Source organism: Ambystoma mexicanum, chromosome 3p, assembly GCF_040938575.1.
Source record: "Ambystoma mexicanum isolate Mex_15411 chromosome 3p, UKY_AmexF1_1, whole genome shotgun sequence".
NCBI classification, from domain to species: Eukaryota; Metazoa; Chordata; class Amphibia; order Caudata; family Ambystomatidae; genus Ambystoma; species Ambystoma mexicanum.
This window is the reverse complement of record NC_090925.1, coordinates 398,069,622-398,083,067: the sequence shown is the minus strand read 5'-3', so window position 1 is coordinate 398,083,067 and position 13,446 is coordinate 398,069,622. Positions and strand designations below refer to the sequence as shown.

The following is a 13,446-nucleotide window of genomic DNA, read 5'->3' as shown; positions in this document are numbered from 1 at the left end:
GACAGAGAAATCAGAGTGATTATGTCAGCAAATGTGCAAGAGTCGTGTACCCTCGAATATTTAAGTTGAGGTTGTGCCTAATATACTTAAAGGGAGGTTGTGCGTGCCTCCCACATTGAGAATTTGGGTGTCAGATTAAAGTAGGGATGTGAAGTAGGGGTCATGCCCAAATCAGATGTTATACAAGGTCGTGCCTCAGCAATGGTTAAGGGGGTGAGGTCAGGCCTGTACTCAGATATATATGTGGGAGTAGTAAGTTTCCCAATATATTTAGTAAGAGGTCATGCCTCTACAGGGTGGTAATGGTTAGGTCGTGCTAAGAACCATTTTCTAGAAGAGGGAGGGTTCCTTGAAAGTTGTCATGGGGAGGTAGGGCCTACCGCCATGTGTCCTAGGTGGGATAGTGATTTACACAGAGATGAAGTGAGAGGTCAAGCCTCCATTGAATGATGGTTGGGTCGTGCCTGAGCCATCAGTGTTTCTAAGTTGGCTGTGGGGTCAACCCCATGATGTTTTTAGAGTAGCACACCCTCTTTAAAAGGTGCAGTTGCTGTGTGAAAGTGCGTTGTATTATCGTGAGATAAGGAGATGTGTTGTGAGGTAGATTTGTTATGTGTGTGTGTCTGAAGTAAGAGAGGGAGATAGGTTGTAAAGTGCTTATCTGTGATTGCATGAGATGTGAGAATATTGGAGTCTTGCCGAAAACGTTGTTCTATGAATGTGTGTGAAGGTTCCAGCCTATGCCAGTATGACCTAGTGGTAATGGAACCCAGCGGTGTCCTCCAATGTGATGTAACTAAGAATAAACCTTAAGTGTTTCACCTGCAAAGCATACCAAGGCTGCTTTACATCAGTGTCAATAGTAGCCATTGAGGTGAGAAACAAAGGCAGAGGTTTCCAGGCACCCAGAAAGACAGAACCATCCAAGTAGTGTGGCGGAGCAACATGGCACAAGTGGGAGACCTACCCAGCCCAAGGAACAATGTGCAGAAAATACAGCCGGCTGAATTACTTTGCCACCGTCTGTCGCAGTTCCTCCCCAAGAAAGGAATCTGACATGAAGATGACAAAAAGCCCCCATGGGAAAGACAAAGGAAAGGCAAGAACAATAGCCAATGAACAAAGTGACAGCAAGAGTGGAGAAGACGAACAGTCAGAGAACAACTCGTCACAGGAAAGAACTGCAAACCACTGTCGAAGGTGAAATGAAAAAGTTCACTTAATTTCAGCAATTGAAACTAAAAAGGAGAGCAAAAGGTTGAAATGCTGAACACAACACTGCATGGTCGTAGCTGATGGAGTAATAACACAGGTGGTAATTGATATAGGAGCTAAAGTGAATGTTATGCCAATATCAAGATTCATCAATCTCTTGTTGCAGCCCCAACTGAAACTGAAAACGGTGAAGTTATTTGCATACATCTGCAAGAAGCTCCTACCCATTCAGGGATCATGTAAGTCGATGTTAACATACAATTGTGAGACCTGCCACACTTGAATCTACATAGTCGATGCAGGCATTAAAACACTACTCAGCTGCAAGTTGGCCGAACATTTGCGTTCAGCATTCTGAAATAGAAAGGTTATTAAACAGACACTCACAACTGTTCCAAGGGATTGGATGCCTGAGAAATCGGACGGTAATGTTGCGCATTGACTCCACAGTGGAGCCAAAAGCCATGCTTCACAGAAGGGTACCCTCCACATGCGGGAGGCAGTAGAAGCTGAACTGACGAAACGAGAAGATTTTCATATTATTGAGAAGGTGTGTGGCCTCACACTCTGGGTATCCCCAATGACGGTCATGACAAAACCCATACCGCTAATGGCAGTGAGAATCTGCATAGACATGCACCTGCCAAATGCAGCGATTTGTAGAGAGCGATACATCACCCCTACTATCAACAAACTGATAGTTGATCTGATGGATCTGCGTGATTTTTCCGTCACGGAAAAGCCAGCGATGGAAAGGTTTGCATGAGAAATGTGCGAAGCACAAAAGGTTTGCACGTTTCCCATTCAAACACGCATTCAAAACCCCTACAAACCCACACCCACAACACTCCCACACCCTTAACACACCCCCACCCACATCCCCAACATAAACAAACCCTACTTACCTTTTTTACACGCGGAGTCCCTGCGGCACCAGTTCCCTTTCACTTCTGTGATCGGGAACCGGCGCCGCTGGGTCATTTTCATTTTTTTTTCAGGAGCTGCAGTGGTGTCCCCTGCAACCCTGCTCACTATGCCACACAGTATAGTGAGCGGGGTGTTGCGGGGGACACCCCCGCAGCCCTGTTTTTTCTTTTTTGGGTGTGCTGCGGGAGTGTCCACCGCAACACCCAGCTCACTATACCACACAGTATAGTGAGTCGGGTGTTGGCGGGGGACACCCCCGTAGCCCCTACAGACTTTTAAAATTTTTTTATACTCACCTACAATGTTATCACCAAAGGTTCGAACTTTCGGACAAAAAGTCCGAAAAAATGCTACCACCAAAGGTTCGAACTTTTGGTGTTCGAACCTTTGGTGGTATCATTTTTCAGACTTTTTGTACGGTCAGACCTTTTTTTTCTGTCTGATCATAAAATTCCAATCTGACGGGAGCAAAGGTGTTAGTTACTGCGTTCCGGGTACCACCAGATCAAACTGCCCAAGGAATCGCATTACATTACAACCTTCTCCTCTCATCTGGGCTTCAAGGGGTACAGTGACGAAACTTTGGCATCTCATGAGCCACAGAGGTGTTCCAGAATGAAATATTGAAAGTGCTCCAGGATCTACGAGGTGCCACTAATGTCATTAATGACATCCAGGAATATGGAAAATCACCATAGGAACACTATCGGTGCTTTTCAACAATCCTCCAACGCCCCAAGGAATCAGAGTTAACAGTCCATGCCGAGAATTGTGAATTTTGGAAGAGCTGGCTGGTGTTCGTTGGCTACGTGTTCAAGGAAAACGGGGTCTCGCCAGACCTAGCAAAAGTTTCAGACATCAAGGAAGACGGCCCCCCCCCCTTTGTCGGCCACAGAAATAAGATGTTTTCTCGGCATGGCAGCGTACTGTGGTTGGTTTATCCCGGACCTAGCAACAGTGCCAACGCCACTCAGAGAACTGACCAAAAAGGATGTCCCATGGGAATTGGACCAGGGACACAAGGAGGCTTTTCAGAAAATGCAAGACTCTTCTGACTGGCATGACCATGGCATTTTTTGACACGTTGCATAATACTGAGTTGCTAGTTGATGCTAGCCCATTAGGGCTAGACACAGTCCTGACACAAGTGGACCAAGAAGGTACACCTATCCGATAGCTTTTACCAGCAGAGCACTCACAAGGATTGAGCAAAACTATGCACACATTGAAGAGGAAGTGCTGGCCCTCCTATGGGGATGCAGACATTTTCACATGTAGATAGTCGGACACCCTTTCAAAGTATATATGGACCATAAACCCCTAGTACACATATTCAAAGGGTCCGCGTCTCATCATCCTGCCCGGCTAGAATGCTGGATGCTACAGTTGCAACCATTTGATATAGAGGTGTCCTACAGTGCTGGAGCAGAAAATCCAGCTGGCTGTCTGTCCCGCCACCCTCGGCCAGCTACACAAGCTGAGAGCGAAGCTGCGAAGGAGACCAACAAACATGTCTGTCACATGATCCCATGTGCCTGACATAAGGCAATGAAACCTCAAGAAATCATTGATAGCACACAAGACGATATATGCCTCCTAATTCTAAAGGGAGCCATACTGTCGGGGGACTGGAGATTGTTCCTGACAACTCTCACTCATCGCACAGCAGTGGTGCAGGATATGCTTTAAGGGCTATTTTGGATCAGACACAAGCTATCCGTATCCCCAGAAGGCCTAATTCTAAAAGGGTACTGGATCGTACTACCAGATGACTTGGAGGACCAAGCTCTTCGACTAGCCTATGAAGGCCACCAGGAGGTGGTGAAGACTCAAGCCTACCTCAAGTTGAGAATATGGGTTCCAAACATACAGAAGAATGTTAAAGCCCTGATGGCAGCATTTGCAGCCTGTTAGTCTTCCCAATGACAAGGACCACCAGAACCACTAGAAAGCGCTTCCCGCAGCCACGCAAGATGGGAGGCAATCAGCATGGATTTTTGCACCATCTCATATCCAAGAAGGTACACCTATCCGATAGCTTTTACCAGCAGAGCACTCACAAAGATTGAGCAAAACTATGCACACATTGAAAAGGAGGTGCTGGCCCTCCTATGAGTCACAACCCTGGACCATAGTAAGCACGGACCATGGCAGGATCATGGCAGCCCAACAGGATGAAAGGGTAACTCGCAAGGCATCTCATTTTAGGAAACTACCTCCCACCGTGTGGCAGGAGGTCAAAGAGCGAACACCAACAACGTCAACTGGTGGTAGTGAAGGGAAGGGACAAGGTAGCAACAAGAGTGAGTCATCAGCTCACTCTCCCGAAACTGAGAGTACAGAGGCGTCCCCAACAACCATAGCTTCCCCAAGAATGTACCACAAAGGAAGAGCTGAAGAAGCAGTCAATCACAGTATGTGTTAAGAGAATAGTCCCAGCCATCTACAAAGTGGAGAGGTTTTGCCCTGGATGGGGTATATCGGCGATCTCAAAACTAACGATGCTGTGAAAATTGCATTGTCTTTATCCAATTTGGGGGGGGGATGTGATGTTGGAAAGGAATGCATCATGACAAGTGTCATGACGCGGTGTGCGCAAAGTAGGGTAATATAGAAAAGGCACAAGCTCCGTGACTGGGCCATTGCGTAGATCCCTACTGAGAGTGTTGTGTCGTTCTGTAACCAGGGAGAGCCTAGTCCCTAAACGTGGGCCCAATACCACACCTCTTTTGACAGTATATGACCCCGAGCATCCCATCAAGCATCAGTTCCAAACGTTCCTGCCTCATGGACATAAGACTCAGGTGTGTAGATGAGTACTCTTACAGCACCCTCTCACTGTTGGGCTTTAGAGGGACAAAGGCTCATACAATCTGTGTGGCGCCTGGGCGAGGGAGAGAGGTGGAAAAAGCTCCAAAGATACCCACTGAGCAAGAGATTCTATTCAAGCCAGAGACCTTAGCTTAGATGGGGGTCCTTTTTGATGGCACTGCTGGCAGGCTTACCGTCGACATGCCCAGGATAGTGTCACTCCACTCCTGGGCACAGACACAGGCATGATTATGAACAGTGTATGTGACATGGGAAGAAGCAGATTTAAAAGTAGGCCAAGGGACAAAAGCCCAGAGCCCACCTCTGCTTTGACTTTCTCACCTCAAAGACAAACACCCAAGGCTGCACATGGACTCCCAGTGTGGTTTTATCTTTGTAACATATTATGTTATTGAGATTTATGCTGTGCACCGCTGCCATTTTGATGGTCTGCGGGCGCTTTGAAATGTGAAGCGATTACCAATGGCAACAGGTTACTAGGAGTGACTATTGATGTGGCACTTGTTTCTTAGAATTGTATAAGGTTTTAACAATTTGGGTGTGATTGTTGCATGAAATTATGGGTGTACCCAAACACTACAAGCTATGTGAAACAATGACCTTTTCCTACATTTGATGTTACTTTGTGTCTGTAGCAGTTTTTGTTATGGTTATTTTATAAATGCTATCTATAACTTGTAGGCTTCCATTGAGGATGGTAAGAATAATGCCACAACCATACGGGTCATTTTCCAAGTTCCAAGGAGGCGAAAAAGAGGCAGTAAAAGTGTTCACCTCCACTTTTTCTGCCACACAGAACTTTGTGTGATTTGGCAGGAGAAGTTGGAGACCAAGCAGACTAAACAAATGTGGTTACTCTTCCAGGTCTGCCTGACAAATCTGCTTGGTTATCCACCAGCATGTATTTTTATGCTGGCAGAGAAAACAATGGATACCTTTGTAATCTGCCTGAATTTTACAGCTGGTAAAAGTATATATATACTATAGTAACTCACTGTAGATGCCTCTGCAATAATTAATTGAGGGAAGCATTTGCACTTTTCCAGACAAAGGACCTCATTACAATCTTGCCCGTATCCTTGCGGTAAACCCGCCAAGATACCAGCAAAGGCTATTACCGTTTCAGGGACTCGGTCCGGTGGCATTGCTGCCAGATTACAAGTGCCGGAGGAATGGTGTAAATCCCCATTCATGGAGTCCAGTAGGACTCCATGAGGGGATTTGATGTGATTCAATTTACACTGTACACTTTTCCAAAAAGAATAATGTATGGTTTAATAGGCTAATGTTGCTCCATTTATAAGAGAATACATACTTGTAGAATTTGACATAATGAGTATAAAAGAGATAATAGAGCTGAGATTAACCATGAGCTATGAAAATTTAACCATCTTGAATAATGGAGCCATCATGGTGGATGTTTACCAAGCGTTTAAAAACATAAACAAATATAATGAATTTGGTGTACTTGGTAATATGCATCGGATACATTGTCGATGGGTAAGAGGATTTGAAACTGAGCACATAAAATGCACTAACATGAGCCTGAAGAGATGGTTGAAGAAGAAATGACAGTGTTTGGCGAAGGAAGAACAGGTTGTTCGTTTAGCAACAGATATCATTAGTGGGACTTAGATCCAAAACTATATGGAAAATAACACGACGAAAAAAGTACATCATTGCATATCGAAATAGTAGGATAATACGACTATTCTTGCTCTTTAAATTTGACGCCCCTGAAGTATTGGATATCAGAGGTGGCGAAATTGGGAATAGCACGTAAAGACAGATTATGTAGATTATGTGGTGAAGCTGTAATTGAGTCGGCTAAACTCATTAAGTGCCACTGCAATAGCTTAAACTCCCTAAGAAACAAGCACATGAAAGCATACAACAATCTGACCAACTGTGATGAAGTAATGACCATGTGGGACATTATATTAGAGGGTAATGACATCAACCTAATATACCATATGATGACATTTTATGGAATATGTATGGCTGTGCTTCGGGCCCTCTCAGAAGGGTTATTTTAAATGACTGTATATAGTTTTATTGTTGTTTTTTCCTTTTTAATTCTAGCACGAAAATCTGAGACTTTTAATAATGACTGTCCTTCTTTAGGTTTTCTTTTCTTTTTCACTTTGTGTGTGTATCTGTTATATGCAAAACCAATAGGTGGTTATATGTGTATTATTATTATTAAATAAATAAATAAGAGTGACCCTTCATTTGCCATATAAAGTAGCAGATGTTTCCAAATGTTTTATGTCACCCTGAGGTTATTGGTTACATTTCCAATTGCTGTTGCTGTTAAACCAACAAGCTGCCAGGACCCCAAGCTACTCCTCTGCGACCTGCTGGGAGTAGCCAGAGTTCAGGGTGGAATTGTTACAGTGCTGAAACTGAAATTGAATAAGGGCTGTGGGCCTTGTTACTCAGCCCTTCCAAAGGAGAGGAGACATCATCATCGATTCTCCCCAGCCAGGCCAAGAAGACATGCTGCGAGTGGTGGTGAACAGGAATGGTGGTAATGGAAGGTAACTGGGGGTGACATGTGAAGGGGGGGGTGGGATAGAAAGGGGAGAGCAGATGGAATCAGAAGATCAGTAGATTGATGTTCTCACACCTTTTCCTGCCTTTCTTTTGCTCTGCATTTGTACTCTTTTACTATAGTTCAATTAAACCATATGATAATATAAATTACTTTTATTTTTAAGGCATGCATGATAGGATTCGCTTCTCAGGCTCTTGTTGAAGGGTCTGCAGTGTGTAGAGTTCATTTTTGCATGCTGTGACAAAAGCAGTTTTCGTTACAGTGAAGGGGGAGAGTGGACGTAAGGTGACGTGTAGTAGATGAAAGGTGGGAAGATTCGAGAGGGCTGACAGGAATATAAGGGAGTAGTGAATCAAAGGTGAAAGGAATGGGTAGTTTAGAAGTAAGAGAGGAAGAAGCAGATGGAAGAGGAAGAGATGTGGATGAACGCAGACCTGAGTCAAATAAATAAATGAAACACTGATCAGGGGCACGAAAAACAGCAGACAGGGTAGGGCTGAGGGCGTTTATCAGGTCAAACATATACCCCAGCATGACATTATCCAGTGCCCCTAATACCACTGTTTATTGTTTTCCTTTTTCTCCTAGCGGACTTTGGTTATTGCGCCCATTTTGCCCTGTTGGCGTTAGGTACACTTGTCCATCATGAACCGAATTGCGCATGTGTACCATTTCCAGGGATTACGAGGTTTGTGCCCTACAAAGGGCACTGGGACAAGGTTATTGAACGGAGGCCAATGGATGTCGCTGGTACATACCTGCTCACATTATAGGATCTTCGTCTGGACCGGAAGGCGTCATGGGGGTGGAAGGCCTACCCACCTCACCTGAGAAAGACGAGACTGGAAGTAGACACCTGATTGCCTAAGTTTACCCAGAAGTGGTTCATGACGTGGTATTACTCGGCATGAACATTGATGACAGACTTTGTTTTGGGATAAAAGGTAGCATTGTTTTAGGCGGGTGGTGAGAAAAATGTGCCGAAAGGCCTATTAAGTGGTGGATCTGGAAGGCGGGGTGGATTAGTCAATGGGGAATACTGTAACGGCTAGGATGCTGTCTGTTTGTCTTGCAAGCAAACTAATAAATCCTTTTGCTTAACCATCACCAAATTTTAAGGTAAGTCTTCTTCTGACGTTCACAGAGTAGAGTGGAATATTTTGAAAGGGGTACCGGAGAGACTGAGATTTTCAAAGGGATGGATGGATGGAAGTGGAGAGTGGATTTTCCATTCAAACAGACTGATCATGGAAAAATCACTGTCAGCCAAACCTGGTGAAGTGACCATGCAATTTCCAGTCAGAGCCATATACCTAAACAAACAACTTACATGAGAAAATCAACTTAAAAAACATGGAACATTTGTCCCTAAAGCTCATCATTGATGCACTCATTGCAGCCATTAGCTCTTCCCACCCTAAGCTCCACCGCCACGTCCAGCCTACTCAGTGCCCTCTGTCTTGCTGATGGGGCTTTTTATCTTAAATTTGCCCCTGGACAGGGGACCATGTTGGCTCTCGAGTTCAGTACATTTTATTTGGTCTTACCACTGGTTTAACTGGGCCGTGTATGCTCCCAGTTCAATGCGCGCATGGATGCGCGATTCTACTGGGTGGATCATCTCCATCTTGGATTGGGATGCATGGCAGAATTAGCACATGTGCGGTTGCCCAGCAGCCAGATAAACATGGCCAAGAGCGCAGCTACCTTATTGTATTTCTGACTAAGTGCCAGAATAGAAATCTGCTACAAGTACTTGTTTCTCCTCCTTGATTTCTCTCCCCTTCCCCCCAAGAAATTGTGTAACTGATTGTAACAGCACCTTGATGGCCCTGGGTTTAGCGCGCTTCATAAATGAATAAATACAAATAAATAAATAAGATACGCTCCAGAAAGCTTGTGGAAAAAAGAAAGCATGTGGCGCGGAGGTGGACACCGATTGAGCCTCCTCTTCTTTTTCAACAAAGACACAGAGAAAGCAAAGGGTTCGGAAAAAGAAAAGACCGCCACGCTCTCTCAGATAAAGAGATGGTGTACGCTTTCAAGAAAGCACTAAAAGCAGAAAGCAAAATAGGGAGCAAAGAAACAGGCGAATCCGCTCGGTCCTGGTGCACACAAGTAACATTCTCATAATGAATACAATCTTTATAATATAAACATGTATTTAATAGGTCTAATAGGTCTTGAAATTTACACTAATGCAACTTACTGCTTGCATTCTTTATGAAACACAGACACAAATGGCTTTGATTTTATATAACAGAAAACCACATATGCCAACATCAACCCACTGGCGCACGTGCAAATGTTTTAGCTTGTACAGGCTTTATCTAGGCTTAACATATTCTCTATCTTATGGGAGCATTTATATTTGCATTTTATTGCAGTTTGGTGTTTTACATTGAATCCAGTTACTAGTTATAGAGTTTAATATTTTCACTTCTTATCCTTTATGTTTCTGGTCTAGTACAAAACGACTAATACTTTTTGGAGACTCATTGGGAAAGAAAGTCCATCGAGTGCTTAATGCAGATAAACATACAGATCGTGCCTAGAAACACTTGTGTACAGGCACGTTATAAATGACTTACCATATCATATCATACGTTGCACAGTCAGTCAGATCCCAAAGCCAAGTCAGCGACATATGGAGTGAGCAAGGATGCGTTGACCCAGACTTCATCCAGGAGCGGATTTAGGAAATCTGATGGAAAAGGGAAGAGAAGGTTTTCTAAGAAGCAATCTTAACGCCAGAAGTGTGGGAACCAGGCTCAGGGAGTTCGCAGAGGCAAGGGAAAGGCTGCTTTCCAACACCTGAATGAAAAAGACTGTCAATAGGAGATACCTGCCAGAATGGTCAGCTCCCCATGGGCCTTCCAGCAACATTTTGCACTCCTCTGCCCAGAGGGTAAAACAAGTGATGATACAGGGAATTAAGGAATTATGGATGAAGGAAGCTATTCTGGATGTCCCCAAGTAGAAGAGGGGAACATCTTTTTGGTGCCAAAGAAGAGCACAAATCCAGGCTAACTTTGGACTTAAAGAAGCTGAATGCGTACATCCCCACACAACATTCCAAGATGGAAAGCTGTAGAGAATGACCCCCCTGATCAGAGATTCAGACTTCTTGGCACTGCTGGATCTACCGGACCCCTACCTTCACGAGCACCTCAGAGGTTCCTACGGTTTGCAACAGCAGGAATGCATTTCCAATTCATGGCCCTCCCATTTGGCCACAAACCAGTGACCGGCGTGTTCTCGGTCTTGCGGTGGCAGCTCTCTACTCAGGAGGAGTTTAGGTTTTCCTGTATGGCTGGCTGATCAGTGCCTCATCCATGGGACAACTGAAGAAACATATCAAAGTAACCTGTGAAACTTTAAGTCACTTGGAATATCTTTTAAAGAAGGATAATCTCATTCCACCGCAAGACCTCCAAATCATTGTGGTTTATTTATGGATGGCCAGAGGCCTGGTGATACTAACAGAAGACAGCGCTGCAGCAAGGTTTCAGAGGGTGCTAAGGGAGCTATTATCACAGAACTGTGCCTCAGGCAGGGAGAGGCTATAGGTCCAATGGCACATTGCAGCCTGTGTCTTCATGAACTCCTGTGCAAAGATGCATATATGCCCACTACTGACACACCTGCAAAAACATTGGAATCCAGGCTGGCAGGACTTTGCATCCCATATCTTAATTACCCCAGGTTTGATCAGCAAATTGCAGTGGGAGTTGGAAAGGAGCAATCTCTTGAAAGGGTTCCAATTGGAACAGCTGTTGTTGGCCATGATTGCCACAGACTCCAGGGGTACGGGACGAGGCACAATGTTGGGAGATCTACAGCATCAAGGAAATCAGAAGCCTCAGAAGCTAAGCAACTCCTCCAACTGGATGGCACGGGCAGCTGCAGCCAGGGCTCTTAGCCCCGATGATCGAGGGAAAGCAGTATTCACCAGAACAGACATGTCCGCAATGGCACATGTCAACCGGCTGGGAGGTTCTACTCCCAGGGACAATAAGCTGTCGAGTTGGGGACCTGGGCAGTGAATAACCTTCCCTGCCTCAAAGTGATCCATATCAAGAGGGTGGATAATGGGGGAGCAGACTGCTTGAGCAGGGTCTCCCCATAATCGACAAGAGAGCTTCAGACAGGGATATTCGGGTTGATCTGCAGAAAATTCAGCACTACTCTCATAGACCTATTAGATTCTCCACTGAACTCCCAACTTCCGGGAGTCTTGTCCATGTTACTAAATGCCTTCCCAACTTTTCCCTTGTTCCTCAAGGTGGTGGTAAGAATCAGAGGTTATTCTTCTGGCTCTAGTCTAGCCAGGGAGAGCACAGTTCCCACTTCCGGTGGAATTGGAAGCAACTTCAATGTTCTGTCTGCCCAAGGGAATAGGATGCTACCATGGTGGGGGGCTTGCAAACTAAAATGCAGTGATTGCATAAGCAGGGTATTTCCCCTCAACAAGCCTTGGTAATTCAGAACTGTAGAGGGCTGGCTTCATTGAAAGTATATGACTGGCTTTGGAAGAATGTTGACGTGATAATAATTCTTCTCTGGCTTTCCTTTGCTCCAAACCTATGGTAATGCAATTCCTTGAGGAGGATTTAGAGTTGTTTTCTGTCCACCCTGAAGGCTGAGTGGGTGTTCATTTTGGCATTTAGGGGACACTGGAGTCTGGGATCAGATAAGGAGACCTTAGTAGCCAGTTTACTTTAGGGTTTTTCACTGGCACAACCAATAGCATATGCAAGGTTTCCTCCTTGGGATGGTCCTTTGCTATTAAGGGCTTTACACAATCCTTCATTAGAAACAGTGGACTCCAGTGACATTAAAAACATTTGGTGAAAGTTAGTGTTTACCAGAGCCAAGATATTGTACTTCCATCCTTTTTTATGATTCCCGTATCTCCATATCTCCAGAAGAAGAGCGATGGCATAAGCTGGATGTCAAGTTCACCAGTCATCGCATATTGTGACAGAGCTCCAACTTCCAGACAGTCAGAAAGTCTGTTTCTCACCTTTGGGGGAGCACCACCAGGGAGATCAGCATTGATTCCACCATCAGCAGATGGTTTCGACAAACAATTTTTTCAGCACATTCTGCAGTGAACATTCCTCTGCTAGAGCCAGTGTAGGATTGGACCAAGATTGTCAAGAGGGATGACAGCATTGTGGTCAGAAACCCAAGGATTACCAATGCAGGTCATTTGTCTGGATGCTTCCTGAGCAGATTCAAATATTTTGGTCAGACATTACCACCTTAACTTGCATAGGTAGGGGTCGAGCACTTTTTCTTAGAGGAGTTTGTAGCACCAGGAGTCAATGTGTGGACCGATTAATGGTCGTCCTTAGAACAAATTGATGTTAGTGTGTGTAAGCAGCTTCCTGAGTAGTCTGTGTTTTTATTTCATGGGCTATCTTTGGTACACCACAGAGGTAAGTACTTGGCCGGAAAAGTGGCACGCAAAGGTAATATACCTACTACCAGTAATTTTCACTACCCCAGTCCTACTCTTCCTCGTCACAGTACTTATGAACCACATCTCCGGAACGAGCCCACAATGTAGTAAGGAGATTTAACTAATGCATGATGGGATGCTATGGTTCATGTTCACTCAGTAAAGAAGTGTAGGGCTTAAAGGGTGAAACAATGGGCTCCTGTAATTCATGTATTTATTTATGTATTTGATAGTTATAAAATGTCTATACATCAAATGGTGTTTTGAGGTGCCACAAGACAAAAAAAAGGAAGGTAGGGGAGAAAACAACCAAAACAACAATAACGGGCCTACTAGACCTTGTGTCATTTGGATCGTGCAAGTGAAGTAACAACAAGTGCAGGGAGAGGGGAGTTCGGGAGTGTGTGCGGGTCGCGCGGAAGGGAAAATGCTAGCGTGGGAGGGAAGT

The 13,446-nt window shown here is 44.7% G+C and overlaps 1 protein-coding gene across 1 annotated transcript in view; it reads right to left on the bottom strand.

Annotated features, from left to right (window-relative positions):
• Positions 1-13,446, bottom strand: part of CIMIP1 (ciliary microtubule inner protein 1) — a 457,903-nt gene that overhangs the window by 361,595 nt on the left and 82,862 nt on the right. The window contains exon 2 of the mRNA XM_069651076.1: positions 10,123-10,235. Within this exon, the coding sequence (XP_069507177.1) occupies positions 10,123-10,214 (92 nt within the window). The 5' untranslated portion in view covers positions 10,215-10,235. The remainder of the gene's footprint in view (positions 1-10,122; positions 10,236-13,446) is intronic.